At 44.8% G+C, this 24,690-nt stretch overlaps 1 protein-coding gene across 1 annotated transcript in view; it reads right to left on the reverse strand.

Annotated features, from left to right (window-relative positions):
* Positions 1–24,690, reverse strand: part of LOC121547619 (piggyBac transposable element-derived protein 5) — a 50,666-nt gene that overhangs the window by 7,121 nt on the left and 18,855 nt on the right. Inside the window, exons 3-5 of the mRNA XM_041858969.2 lie at positions 21,005–21,139; positions 19,675–19,855; positions 9,887–10,084 (exon numbers count right to left, since the gene is read on the reverse strand). Coding sequence (XP_041714903.1) covers positions 9,887–10,084; positions 19,675–19,855; positions 21,005–21,139 — 514 coding nt within the window. The remainder of the gene's footprint in view (positions 1–9,886; positions 10,085–19,674; positions 19,856–21,004; positions 21,140–24,690) is intronic.

A 24,690-nucleotide genomic window follows, 5' to 3' on the forward strand; every position in this document is an offset into this window, starting at 1 on the left:
AACTCTGCATTCCACAGTAAGAACATCATACCAAAGATCAAGCATGGTGGTGGTGGTGTGATGGTTTGGGGATGCTTTGGTGCCTCAGGACCTGGACGACTTGCCTTAATAGAAGTGCTCTTCACTGACGAGTCGCGGTTTTGTCTCACCAGGGGTGATGGTCGGATTTGCGTTTATCGTCGAAGGAATGAGCGTTACGCCGAGGCCTGTACTCTGGAGCGGGATCGATTTGGAGGTGGAGGGTCCGTCATGGTCTGGGGCGGGGGCGTCACAGCCTCATCGGACTGAGCTTGTTGTCATTGCAGACAATCTCAACGCTGTGCGTTACAGGGAAGACAACCTCCTCCCTCATGTGGTACCCTTCCTGCAGGCTCATCCTGGCATGACCCTCCAGCATGACAATGCCACCAGCCATACTGCTCGTTCTGTGTGTGTTCTGCCATGGCCAGCGAAGAGCCCGGATCTCAATCCCATTGAGCACGTCTGGGACCTGTTGGATCGGAGGGTGAGGGCTAGGGCCATTCTCCCCAGAAATGTCTGGGAACTTGCAGGTGCCTTGGTGAAAGAGTGGGGTAACATCTCACAGCAAGAACTGGCAAATCTGGTGCAGTCCATGAGGAGGAGATGCACTGCAGTACTTAATGCAGCTGGTGGCCACACCAGAAACGGACTGTTACTTTTTATTTTAACCCCCCCTTTGTTCAGGGACATATTATTTCATTTCTGTTAGTCACATGTCTGTGGAACTTGTTCAGTTTATGTCTCAGTTGTTGAATCTTGTTATGTTCATACAAATATTAACACATGTTAAGTTTGCTGAAAATAAACGCAGTTGACAGTGAGAGGACGTTTCTTTTTTTGCTGAGTTTATAATACAATTAAAATTTAGGCATATAATCTTGCACATAACAGTAAAATAAAGCCTATTTGTAACTGGATAAAGAGTGCAGTTGCGATGCTGTAAATAACTAGACTGAATGCCTCAAAATCTCATAATTATGGTTTCTCACTATAGTTTCAAAATAACCAATATATTCTGCGGAAAATACCTTGCTCTCTAACAAGCCAAATATGACTGCGTGCTTACTAGTGTAGCTAGGATAAACACCTTTTATAAAGTATCAACCTAATACCTAAATTAAACAGATTATGGATGTACCACATGAAAAATAGATGAACATGAGGAGTTGTAATTATGGAGGTAGCTGCGAGGGAACGAGTCTAGTAGTCACCTGGATCACATATGAAAAATTAGTTGGTCTTTGATATGGTTTTCTTGACTGAACCTCCATCTGTCGCTGACTCGCTTCCACTAAAATGATCCTCAGCTATCTTATGCTAATTACGCTAGATTTCACTCAGGTCCTACAGTGTAATGTTGCATGGAAATTGGAAAGTTACAGGAGGGTAAATTGAAAAAGAAATGCAAGATCAAAGAGTAAGCGCATATTCAGAAAAGTCAATGGAAAAATTGAACAGAATTTAAGATTATAATTGGGCAGCAGACTTGATAAGGTCTCAATTTGTAAATATATCTCTGACTTGCCGTCACCATTCTCTAGGCTTCAGTCGTTCACATGATTACTTAATTTCACAGCCATTTCACCAATGATACAGTGGTATATTTATTCAAAGGTCAAATAGTTCTCTCTGTAGCTATAATGAACTGTTATGACCACCACTTACCCATCCAAACAGTATAGAGTATAGTCTGTACAAGAAAAGATTGTAGGGACACACTGAAGGTTGGGGTGGGAGGGGGTTGTGTTTTGCTGTATTTTGGGTTCTTATATTATCTGTAGTCAGATAAAATTTGTACTGGATTAAGGGACAATGAGAACTAACAAAAAATAACCTACATCCTCTATAGCAGTGGTCACTAACCTTTTCTGAGTCAAGATCACTTTCTGAGTAAAAATGCAAGCCGAGATCTACCGCTCTGATAAAAAAAAACATGACTTAACAAACGTAAGCCTATACAACATTAACCAATTAAAAACAGTTCTGTAGCAATGAGGTTTGTGCAGTAGGCTATAGGCCCAATACATTATCACATTTACATTTTTACATTTACATCATTTAGCAGACGCTCTTATCCAGAGCGACTTACAAATTGGTGCATTCAACTTATGATAGCCAGTGGGACAACCACTTTTCTTCTTTTTTTTTTATGGGGGGGTGGGGGGTAGAAGGATTACTTTATACTATTCCAGGTATTCCTTAAAAGAGGTAGGGTTTCAAGTGTCTCTGGAAGGTGGTCAGTGACTCCGCTGTCCTGGCGTCGTGGGGGAGCTTATTCCACCATTGGGGTGCCAGAGCAGCGAATAGCTTTGACTGGGCTGAGCGGGAACTGTGCTTCCGTAGAGGTAGGGGAGCTAGCAGGCCAGAGGTGGATGAACGTAGTACCCTCGTTTGGGTGTAGGATCAGAGCCTGAAGGTAAGGAGGTGCCGTTCCCCTCACAGCTCCGTAGGCAAGCACCATGGTCTTGTAGTAGATGTGAGCCTCAACTGGAAGCCAGTGGAGTGTGCAGATGAGCGGGGTGACATGAGAGAACTTGGGAAGGTTGAACACCAGACGGGCTGCAGCGTTCTGGATAAGTTGTAGGGGTTTAATGGCACAGGCAGGGAGCCCAGCCAACAGCGAGTTGCAGTAATCCAGGCGGGAGATGACAAGTGCCTGGATTAGGACCTGTGCCGCTTTCTGTGTAAGGTAGGGTCGTACTTTGCGAATGTCGTAGAGCATGAACCTGCAGGATCGGGTCACCGCTTTGATGTTAGCGGAGAACGACAGGGTGTTGTCCAGGGTCACGCCAAGGTTCTTTGCACTCTGGGAGGAGGACACAATGGAGTTGTCAACCGTGATGGCGAGATCATGGAGCGGGCAGTCCTTCCCCGGGAGGAAGAGCAGCTCCGTCTTGCCGAGGTTCAGCTTGAGGTGGTGATCCGACATCCACACTGATATGTCTGCCAGACATGCAGAGATGCGATTCGCCACCTGGTTATCAGAAGGGGGGAAAGGAGAAAATTAATTGTGTGTCGTCTGCGTAGCAATGATAGGAGAGACCATGTGAGGATATGACAGAGCCAAGTGACTTGGTGTATAGAGAGAATAGGAGAGGGCCTAGAACTGAGCCCTGGGGGACACCAGTGGTGAGAGCACGTGGTGCAAAGACAGATTCTCGCCACGCCACCTGGTAGGAGCGACCTGTCAGGTAGGACGCAATCCAAGAGTGAGCAGCGCCGGAGATGCCCAACTCGGAGAGGGTGGAGAGGAGGATCTGATGGTTCACAGTATCAAAGGCAGCGGATAGGTCTAGAAGGATAAGAGCAGAGGAGAGAGAGTTAGCTTTAGCAGTGTGGAGAGCCTCCGTGACACAGAGAAGAGCAGTCTCAGTTGAATGACCAATCTTGAAACCTGACTGGTTTGGATCAAGAAGGTCATTCTGAGAGAGATAGCAGGAGAGTTGGCTAGAGACGGCACGTTCAAGAGTTTTGGAGAGAAAAGAAAGAAGAGATACTGGTCTGTAGTTGTTTACATCTGAGGGATCGAGTGTAGGTTTTTTGAGGAGGGGTGTAACTCTCGCTCTCTTGAAGACGGAAGGGACATGGCCAGCGGTCAAGGATGAGTTGATGAGCGAGGTGAGGTAAGGGAGAAGGTCTCCGGAAATGGTCTGGAGAAGAGAGGAGGGGATAGGGTCAAGCGGGCAGGTTGTTGGGCGGCCGGCCGTCACAAGTCGCAAGATTTCATCTGGAGAGAGAGGGGAGAAAGAAATCAAAGCATAGGGTAGGGCAGTGTGAGCAGGACCAGCGGTGTCATTTGACGTAATAAATGAGGATCGGATGTCGTCAACCTTCTTTTCAAAATGGTTGACGAAGTCATCCACAGAGAGGGAGGAGAGAGGGGGAGGAGGAGGAGGATTCAGCAGGGAGGAGAAGGTGGCAAAGAGCTTCCTAGGGTTAGAGGCAGAGGCTTGAAATTCAAAGTGGTAGAAAGTGGCTTTGGCAGCGGAAACAGAGGAAGAGAATGTAGAGAGGAGGGAGTGAAGAGATGACAGGTCCGCAGGGAGTCTAGTTTTCCTCCATTTCCGCTCGGCTGCCCGGAGCCCTCTTCTGTGAGCTCGCAATGAGTCCTCAAGCCACGGAGCAGGAGGAGAGGACCGAGCCGGCCGGGAGGATAGGGGACAAAGAGAGTCAAAAGATGCAGAAAGGGAGGAGAGGAGGGTTGAGGAGGCAGAATCAGGAGATTGGAGGGAGAAGGATTTAGCAGAGGGAAGAGATGATAGGATGGAAGAGGACAGAGTAGAGGGAGAGAGAGAGCGAAGGTTGCGACGGCACATTACCATCTGAGTAGGGGCAGAGTGAATAGTGTTGGAGGAGAGCGAGAGAGAAAAGGATACAAAGTAGTGGTCGGAGACTTGGAGGGGAGTTGCAGTGAGATTAGTAGAAGTATAGCATCTAGTAAAGATGAGGTCAAGTGTATTGCCTGCCTTGTGAGTAGGGGGGGACGGTGAGAGGGTGAGGTCAAAAGACGAAAGGAGTGGAAAGAAGAAGGCAGAGAGAAATGAGTCAAAGGCAGAAGTAGGGAGGTTAAAGTCACCCAGAACTGTGAGGGGTGAGCCATCCTCAGGAAAGGAACTTATCAAGGCGTCAAGCTCATTGATTAACTCTCCAAGGGAACCTGGAGGGCGATAAATGACAAGGATGTTAAGCTTGAATGGGCTAGTGACTGTGACAGCATGGAATTCAAATGAGGAGATAGACAGATGGGTCAGGTGAAAAAGAGAGAATGTCCACTTGGGAGAGATGAGGATTTCTGTGCCACCGCCGCGCTGACCAGATGCTCTCGGGGTATGCGAGAACACATGGTCAGACGAGGAAAGAGCAGTAGGAGTAGCAGTGTTTTCTGTGGTAATCCATGTTTCCGTCAGCACCAAGAAGTCGAGGGACTGGAGGGTAGCATAGGTTGAGGTGAACTCTGCCTTGTTGGCCGCAGAATGGCAGTTCCAGAGGCTCCCAGAGACCTGGAACTCATTTACATTACATTTACATTTAAGTCATTTAGCAGACGCTCTTATCCAGAGCGACTTACAGGAGCAATTAGGGTTAAGTGCCTTGCTCAAGGGCACATTTACGTCATTTAGCAGACGCTCTAGTCCAGAGCGACTCACAAATTGATGCATTCACCCTATAGCCAGTGGGATAACCACTTTACAATTTTTTTTGGGGGGGTAGAAGGATTACTTTATCCTATCCCAGGTATTCCTTAAAGAGGTGGGGTTTCAAATGTCTCCGGAAGGTGGTGAGCGACTCCACTGTGTGTGGGGGGGTAGAAGGATTACTTTATCCACCTTCCGGAGACATTTGAAACCCCACGTAGGTCGTGCGCGCAGGGACCACCAGATTAGAGTGGCAACAGCCACGTTGTGTGAAGCGTTTGTATGGCCTGTGCAGAGAGGAGAGAACAGGGATAGACAGACACATAGTTGACAGGCTACAGAAAACGGCTACAATAATTCAAAGGAGATCTGAATTAAATGAACTAAACATCTGGGAAAGCGACTTCCACTTTAGAAATTATAATTGTTGTAAACTACAGCGGTTCAATGTTTTCTAGGAATAGACTCTAACTTAGTTTATTCAGCTAGCTAACTTGGTACAGTATTCTTCCGTGAAAACCGTCCAGGGCACCGAATCCTATGACGCCATAGCCAACTAGCATGCCAGCCTCCAATAACACGGTTTAGCACCAATACTCGGTTACAACAAACCACCAGTGTGTTAACATGCCAAGCAGATCATTCGTGTCCGTGTCTAACGTTGTGTAAAGTTTTGGGTTAGTTTTGACAGTTTGAGTGAGTCCGTCGTCAACTTATTCAGCCAGTTAGTTAGCTAGAATAGTTAGCATACTAGCTAGCCATTGCTCTCTGCCAACGAACCAACCCCTCCTCCCACGGCACGAACACACAGAGAGAGCCAAGCTAACGTTAACTAGTCACCCATGTCCCGAATTCCCTTGAACGACTCTGGTTACCAGTATGTAAAAACAAAACACAAATGTAGGTTATAACTTACCCTTAGTAGCTACTGTTAGCCAGTTAAGTGCAAAGCTAGCCACTGAATCGATTCAGCCAGTTCGCGTCTGTCCCAACGGAGAGAAAGCGTCTCCAAATATTAAAGCTAGGTCGTTCCAGCTATTGTTTAGTTAGCTATCCAGGTAGCAACAAGCTAGCTACATTTCGAGTACAGTAGCTACTAACTACCTAACGTTAGCGCTTCAGATAATGAGGTTAGAAAAACAGCTGAATGGTAGGCAGCTAGCTGGCATAATTAATTACAGGTACTCTTAAGCGTGAAATAACATTGGAAACAACTATCCACAGTTGCTAATAGTTACTAGTAGCTACCCGCTAGCTAGTCCAGGTAGTGGGTTAGCTAGCCTCATGCTTCACCGGCCTCAGCCGAATACAATACTTACCTACAATAATTACCTACAATAACTATCTAGATAAACTACCTACAATACCTAACTACAATACCTACCTACAATCTAAATACATGGTTTAAGCTTTACTCGACACCATATAAGCCAAGCTTACCTCCCGCCAGAGAGAGACAACCTCACCCGACGCCTCCGCTGTCACAATGTGCAATCACTGCATATTGGATATGCTTGAATTGCTCTGCAATGTTGTTCTTCTCAGACCATTTTGGTATATCATCACACTGGTAATATATAATTTGTTGTATTACTTGTGAGGCCTGGCTAAGTGAGCATAATCATTCGCTTTTTTTTTTCTGGACTGATGGCCTGCATTTGATGGTCTGCCTCTCACCTCACTCACCGTCCCTCTGCTCTCCCTCCCTCCGCTGAGAAAAGGGGACACAGTCTTCCAGCTGATGGTGAAACTCAAGTCGCACTGCATTATTTCTGCCTCATGCACTAATTCATGTTGTTACTCCTACGACCAGAGAAAGTGAAATATTCCTTGATCTAAAAAAAAGACACAAGCCGCTAATAATAACAACGCAAGCTTATCGGAACACTATACTCATTCATTGCAGCTGCAGTGCTGGTTGTAGCGTGAGTGGAAGTAGGGAGAACGCACATTTTATGGCTTGTTGAACAAAGTGTTGACTGACAGTGCTGAATAACAACTTAAACATGAACTTACTCATAAAAACAGCAGCTCTTTGCTGTATTCATTGAGTCGCTCTCTAGTCATGGTTTTAAAAGTTTTGAATTCTCACAGTATCAACTTTCTGTGCATTCAAGGTTTCTTTTTACAGTCTATGGCTCGAGAAAACTGTGCAGACACGGTAATCTGAGCTATCTGATTGGCCAGCCGTAGGCCTATAGGTGCACTTGATTTGCTCTCTGGGCCTGCCGGGTAGGTGGAGTTCTACCTTCAAATAAAATAAATGGTTCAAAATGTGAATACTTTGCCTTCCTGGCTGCTAAATCAAGTGCACCTACCGCCAACAGCGCGAAACGAATTTTTAAAAAAGAATGCAAGGCTTTATCGTTGAGTTTTTTATAGAAATGTTTGGTGATCGACTAGGAATGACTTGGAGCACTGCTCTATAGTTTTAATTCACATTGTGAGGATTTTCATTGTTGAATCCAAACACTCCCTCAAATTCAGCCCTTCTTTTAACACAGTCCATGAACAGAATCCAAACTCTCCCTCGATTCCACTAATCTACTCTGGATACTCCTGTTTATCTATCCAGATTTAATGCATTTTCCCACCTAATTTATTTTACAAATGGGATTAAATGTGTCTGAGGTGAGAGAGCCTTTCACATGCCACGCAACAGGGATTTTCTCCCATTCCCATTATCTCTGAACATCACTCCATCCTCATACAGGGAGAGACAGAGTGATGAGGTGTTACAGTGGCTTGCATAAGTATTCACCCCCCTTGGCATTTTTCCTATTTTGTTGCCTTACAACCTGGAATTAAAATGGATTTTTGTGGGGGTTGTATCATTTGATTTACACAACATGCCTACCACTTTGAAGATGCAAAATATTTTTGTGTGTGAAACAAACAAGAAATAAGACAAAAAAAACAGAAAACTTGAGCGTGCATAACTATTCACCCCCCCAAAGTCAATATTTTGTAGAGCCACCTTTTGCAGCAATTACAGCTGCAAGTCTCTTGGGGTATGCCTCTATAAGCTTGGCACATCTAGCCACTGGGATTTTTGCCCATTCTTCAAGGCAAAACTGCTCCAGCTCCTTCAAGTTGGATGGGTTCCGCTGGTGTACAGCAATCTTTAAGTCATACCACAGATTCTCAATTGGATTGAGGTCTGGGCTTTGACTAGGCCATTCCAAGACATGTAAATGTTTCCCCTTAAACCACTCAAGTGTTGCTTCAGCAGTATGCTTAGGGTCATTGTCCCGCTGGAAGGTGAACCTCTGTCCCAGTCTCAAATTTCTGGAAGATTGAAACAGGTTTCCCTCAAGGATTTAACTGTATTTAGCGCCATCCATCATTCCTTCAATTCTGACCAGTTTCCCAGTCCCTGCCGATGAAAAACATCCCCACAGCATGATGCTGCCACCACCATGCTTCACTGTGGGGATGGTGTTCTCAGGGTGATGAGAGGTGTTGGGTTTGCGCCAGACATAGTGTTTTCCTTGATGGCCAAAAAGCTCAATTTTAGTCTCATCTGACCAGAGTACCTTCTTCCATATGTTTGGGGAGTCTCTCCCTTTTGGCATGTGAGAGACTTTGCTTATTTTTTTCTTTAAGCAATGGCTTTTTTCTGGCCACTCTTCCGTAAAGCCCAGCTCTGTGGAGTGTACGGCTTAAAGTGGTCCTATGGACAGATACTCCAATCTCCGCTGCGGAGCGTTGCAGCTCCTTCAGGGTTATCTTTGGTCTCTTTGTTGCCTCTCTGATTAATGCCCTCCTTGCCTGGTCCGTGAGTTTTGGTGGGCGGCCCTCTCTTGGCAGGTTTGTTGTGGTGCCATATTCTTTCAATTTTTTAATAATGGATTTAATGGTGCTCCGTGGGATGTTCAAAGTTTCGGATATTTTTTTTATAACCCAACCCTGATCTGTACTTCTCCACAACTTTGTCCCTGACCTGTTTGGAGAGCTCCTTGGTCTTCATGGTGCCGCTTGCTTGGTGGTGCCCCTTGCTTAGTGGTGTTGCAGAGTCTGGGGCCTTTCAGAACAGGTGTATATATACTGCGATCATGTAACAGATCATGTGACACTTAGATTGCACAGAGGTGGACTTTATTTAACTAATTATGTGACTTCTGAAGGTAATTGGTTGCACCAGATCTTATTTAGGGGCTTCATAGCAAAGGGGGTGAATAGATATGCACGCACCACTTTTCCGTTATTTATTTTTTAGACTTTTTTGAAACAAGTTATTTTTTTAATTTCACTTCACCAATTTGGACTATTTTGTATATGTCCATTACATGAAATCCAAATAAAAATCCATTTAAATTACAGGTTGTAATGCAACAAAATAGGAAAAAAACGCCAAGGGGGATGAATACTTTTGCAAGGCTCTGTACATCAGGGTTTCGTCTACAGAGTAGATTATGAGTGCATTAACAACTAGGAGTTACTGTGGTCTGTGAAATCCACATCATGTCAATCATGGGTGGTGACTCATACTGTGTCAGTCAGCCCTAAAGTGCTTAATAATGATGCTCCATTTCAGAGCATTATAGTGATACAGTAGGTTTTGCTACAAACGTTTTGCTTTAAAATTGAAGGCTGTTCACTCTAAAATCTATGCTTCATCATGATTAAATACTGTTTAAACATCCACCTGAATGCATGTTCTGAATGAAAATTCATGAGGAAAAAAAACATGGGTAATATCACACCGGTCCCAGAGCGGGTCTTCTTACCTTCCTTGGTGGGTGAGTAGGCGTTGGTAAGGAAGCGGAAGTGTCCCTTGTTGTACCAGCTGATGAGGGAGGTGTTACCTCTCATCATGGTGCGGGACTGGCCCCTCTGCTGGGGGCTCTCAGGGTTCACCAGCATGGACTGGGGCAGGCCGGTGCAGTCACTCTTCTTGGTGCTCAGCAGCCCACAGCAGTAGATGTCTGGCAGAGGACAAACACACACCTTTAGACTTTTAGACATCTGGGACACGTTCAGGATGGTGCAACACAAAGAACGTTAGAGATATCCAAAATGTATTTGTCACATGCGCCGAATAAAACAGCTGTAGACCTTACCGTGAAATGCTTACTTACAAGCCCTTAGCTAACAATGCAGTTTTAATAAAATAGAGTTAAGAAAATATTTACTAAATAAACTAAAGTAAAAAAATAAATAAATAAAAAAGTAACATATTAAAATAACAATAATGATGTACATAATGGAGGTACAGGGGGTACCGGTACCGAGTCAATGTGCGGGGGTACAGGTTAGTCGAGGTAATTTGTACATGTAGGTAGGGGTAAAGTGACTATGCATAGCTAATAAAAAGCGAGTAGTAGCAGTGTAAAAACAAAGTGTCAATGCAAATAGTCCGGGTGGCCATTTGATTAATTGTTCAGCAGTTAATTGTTTAGCTTATGGCTTGGGGGTAGAAGCTGTTACGGAACCTTTTGGACCTAGGATTTGGCACTCCGGTACCGCTTGCCGTGCGGTAGCAGAGAGAACAGCCTATGACAATTTTTTGGGCCTTCCTCTGAAATCGCCTAGTATATGTGGTCCTCTGTAGCTCAGCTGGTAGAGCACGGCGCTTGTAACGCCAAGGTAGTGGGTTCGATCCCCGGGACCACCCATACACAAAAATGTATGCACGCATGACTGTAAGTCGTTTTGGATAAAAGCGTCTGCTAAATGGCATATTATTATTATTATTATATAGGTCCTGGATGGCAGGAAGTGGCGCCGGAGGATGACCAGAATGGCGCCGGAGGAGATGGCTGCCATTTTACGGGCTCCTAACCAATTGTGCTATTGTGTGTGTTGTTTCGCGTTATTTGTAACTTATTTTGTACATATTTATAATGTTTCTGCCACTGTCTCTCATGACCGAAAAGAGCTTCTGGATTTCAGGACAGCGATTACTCACCTCAAACTGGACAAAGATTTTTTCTTTAACGAGTCGGATGCGAAGGATTTTCTTCAGACACCCGACAAGGCCCAAATCCCCGTCATTCGGCATGAGAAAGAGACAGAGATATCGGGGACGTAGGTCGGGGTGCCTTGCAAGGGTCCGACGGCGAGTGCGTAATCTGCCTCTACCATCAGTCCTATTAGCCAACTTACAATCATTGGATAACAAAATAGACTAACTAAGATCACGGATATCATACCAACGGGACATTAAAAACGGTAATATCTTATGTTTCACAGAGTCGTGGCTGAAGGACGACATGGATAACATACAGCTGGCGGGATATACGCTGCATCGGCAAGATAGAACAGCTGCCTCCGGTAAGACAAGGGGTGGCGGTCTGTGTATATTTGTAAACAACAGCTGGTGCACAAAATCTAATATTAAGGAAGTCTCAAGGTTTTGCTCGCCTGAGGTAGAGTATCTCATAAGCTGTAGACCACACTATTTACCAAGAGAGTTTTCATCTATGTTTTTTGTAGCTGTCTATTTACCACCACAAACCGATGCTGGCACTAAGACCGCACTCAATGAGCTGTATAAGGCCATAAGCAAACAGGAAAACGCTCATCCAGAGGCGGCGCTCCTAGTGGCCGGGGACTTTAATGCAGGGAAACTTAAATCTGTTTTACCTAATTTCTACCAGCATTTTAAATGTGCAACCAGAGGAAAAAAAACTCTAGACCACCTTTACTCCATACACAGAGACGCGTACAAAGCTCTCCCTTGCCCTCCATTTGGCAAATCTGATGACGTAGATGCTAAGCTACAGGACTGTTTTGCTATCACAGACTGGAATATGTTCCGGGATTCTTCCGATGGCATTGAGGAGTACACCACAACAGTCACTGGCTTCATCAATAAGTGCATCAATGATGTCGTCCCCACAGTGACCGTACGTACATACCCCAACCAGAAGCCATGGATTACAGGCAACATCTGCACTGAGCTAAAGGTTAGAGCTGCTGCTTTCAAGGAGCGGGACTCTAACCCGGACGCTTATAAGAAATCCCACTATGCCCTCCGACGAACCATCAAACAGGCAAAGCGTCAATACACGACTAAGATTGAATCGTCCTACACCGGCACCGATGCTCGTCGGATGTGGCAGGGCTCGCAAACTATTACACACTACAAAGGGAAGAACAGCTGCGAGCTGCCCAGTGAAGCGAGCCTACCAGACAAGCTAGATTACTTCTATGCTCGCTTCGAGGCAAGCAACACTGAAGCATGCATGAGAGCATCAGCTGTTCCGGACGACTGTGTGATCACACTCTACGTAGCCGATGTGAGTAAGACCTTTAAAAACAGTTCAACATTCACAAGGCTTCAGGGCCAGACGGATTACCAGGACGTGTGTACTCCGAACATGCGCTGACCATCTGGAAAGTGTTTTCACTGACATTTTCAAACTGTCCCTGACTGAGTCTGTAATATCAACATGTTTCAAGCAGACCACCATAGTCCCTGTGCCCAAGAACACTAAGGTAACCTGCCTAAATGACTACCGACCCGTAGCACTCACGTCTGTAGCCATGAAGTGCTTTGAAAGGCTGGTCATGGATCACATCAACACCATTATCCCAGAAACCCTAGCGTAGCGCCCCAACAGATCCACAGATGATGTAATCTCTATTGCACTCCACACTGCCCTTTCCCACCTGGACAAAAGGAACACCTGCATGAGAATGCTATTCATTGACTACAGCTCACTGTTCAACACCATAGTGCCCTCATCACTAAGCTAAGGACCCTGGGACTAAACACCTCCCTCTGCAACTGGTTCCTGGACTTCCTGACAGGCCGCCCCCAGGTGGTAAGGGTAGGTAACAACATATCCGCCACGCTGATCCTCAACACGGGGGCCCCTCAGGGGTGCGTGCTCAGTCCCCTCCTGTACTCCCTGTTCACCCATGAATGCATGGCCAGGCACGACTCCAACACCATTAAGTTTGCCGACGACACAACAGTGGTAGGCCTGATCACCGACAATGATGAGACAGCCTATAGGGAGGAGGTCAGAGACCTGGCCGTGTGGTGCCAGGATAACAACCTCTCCCTCAACGTGATCAAGACAAAGGAGATGATTGTGGACTACAGGAAAAAGAAGAGGACCGAGCACACCCCCATTCTCATCGACGGGGCTGTAGTGGAGCAGATTGAGAGCTTCAAGTTCCTTGGTGTCCACATCACCAACAAACTATCATGGTCCAAACACACCAAGACAGTCGTGAAGAGGGCACGACAAAGCCTATTCCCCTTCAGGAGACATGGGTCCTCAGATCCTCAAAAAGTTCTACAGCTGCACCATCGAGAGCATCCTGACTCGTTGCATCACTGCCTGGTATGGCAACTGCTCGGCCTCCGACCGCAAGGCACTACAGAGGGTAGTGCGTACGGCCCAGTACATCACTGGGGCCAAGCTTCCTGCTATCCAGGACCTCTATACCAGGCGGTGTCAGAGGAAGGCCCTAAAAATTGTCAAAGACTCCAGCCACCCTAGTCATTGACTGTTCTCTCTGCTACCACACGACAAGCGGTACCGGAGCGCCAAGTCTAGGTCCAAAACAGATTCTACCCCCAAGCCATAAGACTCCTGAACAGCTAATCAAATGGCTACCCGGACTATTTGCATTGTCCCACCCCCCCCCCCACCTCACCCCTTCTTTTACGCTGCTGCTACTCTCTGTTTATTATTTATGCATTGTCACTTTAATAACTCTACCTACATGTACATATTACCTCAATTACCTTGACTAACCTGTGCCCCTGCACATTGCCTCTGTACCGGTACCCCCTGTATATAGCCTCTCTACTGTTATTTTACTGCTGCTCTTTAATACTTAAAAAAAATATATTCTTTACTTATCTATTTTTTACTTAACACTTATTTTTCTTAAAACTGCATTACTGGTTAAGGGCTTGTAAGTAAGCATTTCACTGTAAGGTCTATACCTGATGTATTCGGCGCATGTGGCAAATAACATTTGATTTGATTTGATTTTAAGCTTGGCCCCAGTGATGTACTGGGTCGTACGCACTACCATCAGGATGCTCTCGATGGTGCAGCTGCATAACTTTTTGAGGATCTGGGGACCCATGCCAAATCTTTTCAGTCTCCTGAGGGGGAAAAGGCATTGTCGTGCCCTCATCACGACTGTCTTGGTGTGTTTGGACCATGTTAGTTTGTTGGTGATGTGGACACCAAGGAACTTGAAACTCTCGACCCGCTCCACTACAGCCCCGTCGATGTGAATGGGGGCGTGTTCTGCCCTCCTTTTCCTGTAGTCCACAATCATCTCCTTTGTCTTGCTCACATTGAGGGAGAGGTTGTTGTCCTGGCACCACACTGCCAGGTCTCTGACCTCCTCCCTATAGGCTGTCTCATCATTGTCGGTGATCAGGCCTACCACTGTTGTGTCGTCAGCAAACTTAATGATGGTATTGGAGTCGTGCTTGGCCAAGCAGTCATGGGTGAACAGGGAGTACAGGAGGGGACTAAGTACGCACCCCTGAGGGGCCCCCGTGTTGAGGATCAGCGTGGCAGATGTGTTGTTGCCTACCCTTATACAAATGTACTGTAATGTAATGAATGGAGTTGACATGATTCCTTACTTTAAATGTCGGAGGCACTTCTGTTCTACATAAATTATTTATATTTGAGCGAACCACCACACTGTATAATCTGTACACTGTACTGTACATGTGAGAGTCTTGAGCCTCATGTTTGCTGAATATAATCCCCTTCTTTCCTAAAGCCTGTCCTCTGCAGTAATGATAGATGGCCCAGATTACAGGTGGCCAGTATGTGTTCAGATTGAGATCAGAGGATAAAGCCTAGAGGAGGACACCAAGAGGACAGACTAGCTCTCACACTACCTCTTACTCAGCAAGGGGTGAAAGAAAGACAATGGCGTTTGTAATTGTCAAGGAGCTGAAAATGATTAATATCTCTGTGTCAGCTGCTGCAGGGCTACAGACTGGTTTACTGTGGCATCACTTCCCCTCTCACCCCCTGTTCACTTTGTTAATTAAAACAGTAGGATGTACTGGTGGTCTAGGTTTCCAAAATAAGCATTTGGAGAATTTACTGTACGTCATCTTTACAGTTTACTGTATGGCTGGTAGCGCAGCCTAGTGGGTGGTAGGCATGGACACAGCAAAACAAACACAATTCACATGTTGGTTCTCAGGGTTTCAATTGACTGTCTTCTTTTTCATTGCTACAGTAGCAGGGGGACATGTATGGTAATTAAAAACTGCAGGGGATGAGCAGGGAGTGATGAGAAAGGAGATTACAGTACATACTGTACAGCGAGAAAGAAGAAGATAGAGAAAGGAAGAGGATGGAGAGGGTGAGAGCGACAGAGAGCGAGACAGAGATTATTGTTGGGGCGATAGCAACAACACAGCTGCTTGCACCAGGCTGCCAGTAATAAGAAGTGTATGCAAACAAACCTAGGCTACTGTGGATAGCTAGCTATATGGTGGTATTCAAGGGGAGTAAATGCAAACAGTTATTTAGATTAGCTAGGTAGCTAGCTAACGTTAGGTTGCTTGTCCAAAGTCCAGCAGGTAGCCTCTGTAGCTAGCTAACACCAGTCAGCTGATAGCTAGCTAGCTAACAAACAAACAGGCAAAGAAAGGTAGCTAACTAGCCAATGAATGTGGGTTTGTTTTAATTAGTTAGGTAACGTAATGGTATACCAGTCAGATGAGCGCTAACGTTGGCTAGGTAGCTAACCAACAAGCAAAGAACGCTAGCTATATTTAGCCAAGTAAGGTTTTTCATATAAGGCTGAAGTCATCATGTGTAAAATGCTGACCTAGACACTTGCGTGTAATCAGAGCACAAAAGCGAACGTCCTTGGCCGCTATGATAGCCAGTTAACGTTAGCCTACTAGAAAGTGTGTGCCCTCATGCCTGGAGGGAAGCTAAAGTCATTCCGCTACCCAAGAATAGTAAAGCCCCCTTTACTGGCTCAAATAGCCGACCAATCAGCCTGTTACCAACCCTTAGTAAACTTCTGGAAAAAATTGTGTTTGACCAGATACAATGCTATTTCACAGTAAACAAACTGACAACAGACTTTCAGCACGCTTATAAGGAAGGACACTCAACAAGCACAGTACTTACACAAATGACAGATAATTGGCTGAGAGACATTGATGATAATATGATTGTGGGGGCTGTCTTGTTAGACTTTAGTGCAGCTTTTGACATCGATCATAGTCTGCTGCTCGAAAAACGTATGTGTTATGGCTTTACACCCCCTGCTATAATGTGGATAAAGAGTTACTTGTCTAACAGAACACAGAGGGTGTTCTTTAATGGAAGCCTCTCAAACATAATCCAGGTAGAATCAGGAATTCCCCACGGTAGCTGTTTAGGCCCCTTACTTTTTTCTATCTTTACTAACGACTTGCCACTGGCTTTGAGTAAAACCAGTGTGTCTATGTATGCGGATGACTCAACACTATACACGTCAGCTACTACAGCAACTGAAAAAACTGCAACACTTAACAAAGAGCTGCAGTTAGTTTTGGAATGGGTAGCAAGGAATAAGTTAGCCCTAAATATTTCAAAAATGAAAAGCATTGTATTTGGGACAAATCATTCACTAAACCCTAAACCTCAACTACATCTCGTAATGAATAAACCGGAAATTGAGCAAGTTTAGGTGACTAAACTGCTTGGAGTAACCCTGGATTGTAAACTGTCATGGTCAAAACATATTGATACAACAGTAGCTAAGATGGGGAGAAGTCTGTCCATAATAAAGCGCTACTCTGCCTTCTTAACAATACTATCAACAAGGCAGGTCCTACAGGCCCACAAAGTGGGACTTGGGAAAATTGCAGTTGGCTCAGAACAGGGCAGCACGGCTGGCCCTTGTCAAATCAAATCAAATTTTATTTGTCACATACACGTGTTTAGCAGATGTTATTGCGGGTGTAGCGAAATACTTGTGCTTCTAGCTCCGACAGTGCAGTAATATCTAACATGTAATATCTAACAATTTCACAACATATACCCAATACACACAAATCTAGTAAGGAATGGAATTTAAGAATGTATACATACAGTGGGGTGAACAAGTATTTGATACACTGTCGATTTTGCAGGTTTTCCTACTTACAAAGCATGTAGAGGTCTGTAATTTTTATCATAGGTACACTTCAACTGTGAGAGACGGAATCTAAAACAAAAATCCAGAAAATCACATTGTATGATTTTTAAGTAATTAATTTGCATTTTATTGCATGACATAAGTATTTGATCACCTACCAACCAGTAAGAATTCCGGCTCTCACAGACCTGTTAGTTTTTCTTTAAGAAGCCCTCCTGTTCTCCACTCATTACCTGTATTAACTGCACCTGTTTGAACTCGTTACCTGTATAAAAGACACCTGTCTACACACTCAATCAAACAGACTCCAACCTCTCCACAATGGCCAAGACCAGAGAGCTGTGTAAGGACATCAGGGATAAAATTGTAGACCTGCACAAGGCTGGGATGGGCTACAGGACAATAGGCAAGCAGCTTGGTGAGAAGGCAACAACTGTTGGCGCAATTATTAGAAAATGGAAGAAGTTCAAGATGACGGTCAATCACCCTCGGTCTGGGGCTCCATGCAAGATCTCACCTCGTGGGGCATCAATGATCATGAGGAAGGTGAGGGATCAGCCCAGAACTACACGGCAGGACCTGGTCAATGACCTGAAGAGAGCTGGGACCACAGTCTCAAAGAAAACCATTAGTAACACACTACGCCGTCATGGATTAAAATCCTGCAGCACACGCAAGGTCCCACTGCTCAAGCCAGCGCATGTCCAGGCCCGTCTGAAGTTTGCCAATGACCATCTGGATGATCCAGAGGAGGAATGGGAGAAGGTCATGTGGTCTGATGAGACAAAAATATAGCTTTTTGGTCTAAACTCCACTCGCCGTGTTTGGAGGAAGAAGAAGGATGAGTACAACCCCAAGAACACCATCCCAACCGTGAAGCATGGAGGTGGAAACATCATTCTTTGGGGATGCTTTTCTGCAAAGGGGACAGGACGACTGCACCATATTGAGGGGAGGATGGATGGGGCCATGTATCGCGAGATCTTGGCCAACAACCTCCTTCCCTCAGTAAGAGCATTAAAGATGGGTCGTGGCTGGGTCTTCCAGCATGACAACGACCCGAAACACACAGCCAGGGCAACTAAGGAGTGGCTTCGTAAGAAGCATCTCAAGGTCCTGGAGTGGCCTAGCCAGTCTCCAGACCTGAACCCAATAGAAAATCTTTGGAGGGAGCTGAAAGTCCGTATTTCCCAGTGACAGCCCCGAAACCTGAAGGATCTGGAGAAGGTCTGTATGGAGGAGTGGGCCAAAATCCCTGCTGCAGTGTGTGCAAACCTGGTCAAGACCTACAGGAAACATATGATCTCTGTAATTGCAAACAAAGGTTTCTGTACCAAATATTAAGTTCTGCTTTTCTGATGTATCAAATACTTATGTCATGCAATAAAATGCAAATTAATTACTTAAAAATCATACAATGTGATTTTTTGGATTTTTGTTCTAGATTCCGTCTCTCACAGTTGAAGTGTACCTATGATAAAAATTACAGACCTCTACATGCTTTGTAAGTAGGAAAACCTGCAAAATAGGCAGTGTATCAAATACTTGTTCTCCCCACTGTATATGGACAAGCAATGACAGAGCGGCATGGACTAAGATACAGTAGAATATTATAGAATAGAATACAGAATATACATATGAGATGAGTAGTGCAAGATATGTAAACATCATTAAAGTGACTAGTGTTCCATTTCTTAAAGTGGCCAGTGAAGTACACGGAGAGTACACGGAGAGCTAACATTAATGACATGCATGTCAATCTCTCATGGCTCAAAGTGGAAGAGAGATTGACTTCATCACTACTTGTTTTTGTAAGAAGTGTTGACAAGCATACCCCACAAGACATGCCACCAGATGTCTCTTCACAGTCAACAAATCCAGAACAGACTATGGGAGGCGCACAGTACTACATAGAGCCATGACTACATGGAACTCTATTCCACATCAGGTAACTGATGCAAGCAGTAGAATCAGATTTTTAAAAACGGGTAAAAATACACCTTATGGAACAACGGGGACTGTGAAGAGACACACACAAAGGTACAGACACATGCATATGCACACATTGTGATATTGTTGTATGGCGGTATTAAACATTTTATATTGTAAATATGTAGTGGCGTAATAATGTTATATGATGTACTGTTTTATCTTTTGTTTTATATGTAATGTAAGTGCTTTAATATGTTTGGACCCCAGGAATAGGCATTGTGGTGCTCGTGAATTTCCTTTCTTTTTCAGTTTCAGATCAATGCCTCCTCCCCTTAGGTTTTGGTTTTAATAGAGAGAAAGGATGGAGAGAAAGAAAGTGATGGAGAGACAGACAGACAGACAGACAGACAGGACAGACAGGACAGACAGGACAGACAGGACAGACAGACAGACAGGACAGACAGACAGGACAGACAGACAGACTGAGATTAACATATACCCTGTTTCTCAAACTCCTGGTACAGGTTGAGGCTAGTGATGCTGGGCCCGGTGAAGATGATGCTGTTGCGGCCTGAGAGGTTCTGACACAGCTGTTTGGCCACCATACTGTGGAGCTGAGGCTTGTTCTTCAGGGTGGCCAACCCATCAGGACCCTGGCCCTCCTTCAGATGCACATAGATCTGGAAGAGCGATACAGACAGTCAATGCCACGATAATGTCATGCACTGACATACAGAAATCAATACATAAATTACCTCAGGAATGATCTGTGTAGCAGCTATCGTTCCAAGTGTTCCAATTAACAACCTTGATGTGGCTCCTACAATCTGAATTGCTGGCCTGGCTTAGCTCCATTGATTACAATTTACATTGAAATATTACTCTGATCAGACAAATTGATTGATACGCTAGTTATCATCACACAATGTAATTTATCATTTATAATATGAACCCTGTTGTTTAGTAATAGATGAGCCAGAAACAGTCGTGGTCTTGCGAACTACGCAAGAAAATACATAATAGATTAATTCTTCTTCCCACCAATCCATTAATTATCATGCCTTCCTGGGTCTGTTTGAGGCTTGGGGCAGCAGTCATTTGGCGTATTATATACCCACCAAGAGCAGAGAGCAATTATACTAAGTGGACTGGCGCTTTATTTGCCAAGCAGTGGCTGGGCATTGCACTAATGGGATCCCATTGAGTCACTCTATTAACTATTCATTTTTATTTGTTTTTTTTCTTATTTTCTCCCTATGGCACATTTCTGCTGTAAAGGAAGGCAATTCAGAGCCAAAAGAAACCGATCAGCTTGTAAAAACCAAACTCCTGGGAAACAACAACAGGACATTGGGTCTGGAGACTGATTGAGGCACTGGATGGTCCCATTTCAGTCATCCAATCACACAGTTTGCCTGGATCTCTCAGCTGTCTAAGTGAGTGGGAAGGGCATGCCCTGATTGCACTAGTCCTGTCCTGCCGTATTCTAGAGTCTAGACAAATGGCAGGCAGTCTTGTGTAAATCCCGGTGTGGTTGCACAGGGGGTAATTGAAGGTGGACAGTCTTTGTCACAAAGTTGGCAAGGCACTAGCTCCCGGATATAAGAGTATAAATCCAAGAGGCTACAGTACAGTCCCTCCCCCCATTTTTTCATTTTTGTAAGAGGTGCTTGTCAACACCTCTTACAAAAACAAGTAGTGATGAAGTCAATCTCTCTTCCACTTTGAGCCATGAGAGATTGACATGCATCTCCCTTTCTCTCATTTTCTTCTTTTACACAAACATAACATGATGCAAGTATACGCACACGCACACACCCACACTGTACCTGACAGATGAAGCCAGTGGAGGTGCATTGGCGGACCCACAGACTGAACTTCCTCTTCCTCCTCTTCCTCAGCTCTCTCTCCGTACAGGTGGTGATGAACACCGGGTCCTCATCAATCAGAGGCTCATGGAGCACCTATGGAACAGTGGGAATATACAGTTCATATTCAAAGGCATCCATTCAGCCAAGACCAGGTGTATAACCAGGGATGTGGGGGTACTGAACCACTAAATACCAGAGGGTGGCAGCATGGCAACTGTTTCTGACTGATTGTACTATATAATATGCATGTGTGTGGACTACAGACTAAGGCTAGGTAGCATCTTATCACAGAATGTAGGATATCAAAGTGGATGGAGGACCCAGGCATGTGTTGCCACAGTGATTTTCCAACGGGACCAAGGAGACACAACGAGGCACAGGTGGTGTTTGTTTTGCCCAGAACAAGCAAGCCATATTGAGTACTGTATATGTACTGCCTGCTACCTCTCTGTTAACTCACACCTCCTACCACTGGGGAGCCTGCCAGAGGAAGTACCTAGAATGTCTGCTAGGTCTGCAGGAGAGCCTGAACTGATTAGGGAGCAGGGATTTCCGACCTGCAACAGAGGCGAGCTTGTGTATCAGATTGAGCACATAAGGTGTGATGAGGTTGTTCCAGGTTGATTTTCACCCCTATCGATTTGTTTTGATGATACAATAGAAACACCTGGCTTCTTTACAGGGAGTCAAAGAGGTAAATAAGACACAGAGACAATGTTGACAAGAGGAGTTTGCGACATTAATTATTCAGTTGCAAACAAACAGCCCCTGCACATTGACTTGGTACCCCCTGTATATAGCCTCATTATTGTTATTTTACTGTTGCTCTTTTATTTGTTTTACTTTAGTTTATTTAGTAAATTTTTCTTAAAACTGCATTGTTGGTTAAGGGCTTGTAAGTAAGCATTTCACGGTAAGGGACTACACCTGTTGTATTTGGCGCATGTGACAAATAACATTTGATTTGATTTGAAACAGCAACTGTTCATATCTATCCACAGGTCTCCCTCGTTAAAGAGATCTTGATTCTGAAAATGATTCACAAAATGATTTTTTAAAAGAATTCACAGTTATTCCTGCATGGGTGAAATCAGTCACAAGTGAACACATTCTGTTTAAATGTGTCTTGTCTGACTTTTCAATACTGCCTCAAATATTACAGTATGGTTATAGACCTGTCCTTCTACTAAGTGCTCTACTGGTAAATTACAACCATCAGTTATACTCCATTGGTCTTTGGCCTGTGGGGGCTGGATGTCTATCAAACCCATTTCTCAACCCCAACGACTTAACTCAGTGGAGGCCATGATACAAATTAATTATATCGGTCTTCTCTCTCTGTTTGTCTCTTGCTGACAGCTACTGCATTAGCTAAGATAAGTGGCAGTTTGAGAACCATTAACTGAGGGAAATACACAGTGTCTAAGAAGATAGAGATGGAAACAAAAAGGTACACCTATTTGCCACACCTTCTTTGCTAGATCTCTAAACAAAGTTGTTTGTGTTGTCTATGTTAATGAGGGTGAGAAACAATGTACAGCTAGCTAAGCAGAATTGTTAGTGCCACAAAGCTCAGCAATTTGAATTTACTTTCCAAAGAACCCCTGCTATGCCAGAGATGCACTGGAAGGCACTTTCTGCTTTGACATGCACCTTTCCTTTTTTATTGAAGTAGAAACTTCACTTAACACATTTCTAAAGGCTTTTGTTACAGTGCATTCGGAAAGTATTCCGACCCCTTCACTTTTTCCAAATTTTGTTATGTTACAGCCTTATTCTAAAATGTATGAAATTGTTATTTTTCCTCATCAATCTACACACAATACCCCATAATGACAAAGCAAAAACAGCTTCTTAGAAATTGTTGCAACTTTATAAAGATAAATAAACTGAAATAATACATTTACATAAGTATTCAGACCCTTTACTCAGTACTTTGTTGAAGCACCTTTGGCACACCTGTATTTGGGGAGTTTATCCCATTCTTTGCAGATCCTCTCAAGCTCTGTCAGGTTGGATGGGGAGCATCGCTGCACAGCTATTTTCAGGTCTCTCCAGAGATGTTAGATCGGGTTCAAGTCCGGGCTCTGGCTGGGCCACTCAAGGACATTCAGAGACTTGTCCCGAAGCCACTCCTGCGTTGTCTTGGCTGTGTGCTTAGGGTTGTTGTCCTGTTGGAAGGTGAACCTTCGCCCCAGTCGGAGGTCCCGAGCGCTCTGGAACAGGTTTTCATCAAGGATCTCTCTGTACTTTGCTCCGTTCATCTTTCCCTCGATCCTGACTAGTCTCCCAGTCGCTGCCGCTGAAAAACATCCCCACAGCATGATGCTGCCACCACCATGCTTCACCGTAGGGATGGTGCCAGGTTTCCTCTAGACGTGACGCTTGGCATTCAGGCCAAAGAGTTCCATCTTGGTTTCATCAGACCAGAGAATCTTGTTTCTCATGGTCTGAGTCCTTTAGGTGCCTTTTGGAAAACTCCAAGCAGGCTGTCATGTGCCTTTTACTGAGGAGTGGCTTCCGTCCGGCCACTCTACCATAATGCCTGATTGGTGGAGTGCTGCAGAGATGGTTGTCCTACTGGAAGGTTCTCCCATCTCCACAGAGGAACTCTGGAGCTCTGTCAGAGTGACCATCGGGTTCTTGGTCACATCCCTGACCAAGGCCCTTCTCCCCCGATTGCTCAGTTTGGCCGGGCGGCCAGATCTAGGAAGAGTCTTGGTGGTTCCAAACTTCTGCCATTCAAGAATGATGGAGGCCACTGTGTTCTTGGGAACCTTCAATGCTGCAGAATGTTTTATTACCATTCCCCAGATCTGTGCCTCGACACAATCCTGTCTCGGAGCTCTACGTACAATTCCTTCAACCTCATTGCTTGGTTTTTGTTCTGACATGCACTGTCAACTGTGGGACCTTACAGTTGAAGTCGGAAGTTTACATACACCTTAGCCAAATACATTTAAACTCAGCTTTATTTTAAGAATGTGAAATGTCAGAATAATAGTAGAGAGAATGATTTATTATTACTTTTATTTATTTCATCACATTCCCAGTGGGTCAGAAGTTTACATACACTCAATTAGTATTTGGGTGCATTGCCTTTAAATGGTTTAACTTGGATCAAACGTTTCGAGTAGCCTTCCACAAGCTTCCCACAATATGTTGGGTGAATTCTTTGCCCATTCCTCCTGACAGAGCTGGTGTAACTGAGTCAGGTTTGTAGGCCTCCTTGCTTGGACACACTTTTTCAGTTCTGCCCACACATTTTCTATAGGATTGAGGTCAGGGCTTTGTGATGGCCATTCCAATACCTTGACTTTGTTGTCCTTAAGCCATTTTGCCACAACTTTGGAAGTATACTTGGGGTCATTGTCCATTTGGAAGACCCATTTGCGACCAAGCTTTAACTTCCTGACTGATGTCTTGAGATGTTGCTTCAATATATCCACATAATTGTCCTTCCTCATGATGCCATCTATTTTATGAAGTGCACCAGTCCCTCCTGCAGCAAAGCACCCCCACAGCATGATGCTGCCACCCCCGTGCTTCACGGTTGGGATGGTGTTCTTCGGCTTGCAAGCATCCCCCTTTTTCCTCCAAACATAACGATGGTCATTTTGGCCAAACAGTTCTATTTTTGTTTC

Source organism: Coregonus clupeaformis, chromosome 31 (genome assembly GCF_020615455.1).
Source record: "Coregonus clupeaformis isolate EN_2021a chromosome 31, ASM2061545v1, whole genome shotgun sequence".
NCBI lineage: Eukaryota > Metazoa > Chordata > Actinopteri > Salmoniformes > Salmonidae > Coregonus > Coregonus clupeaformis.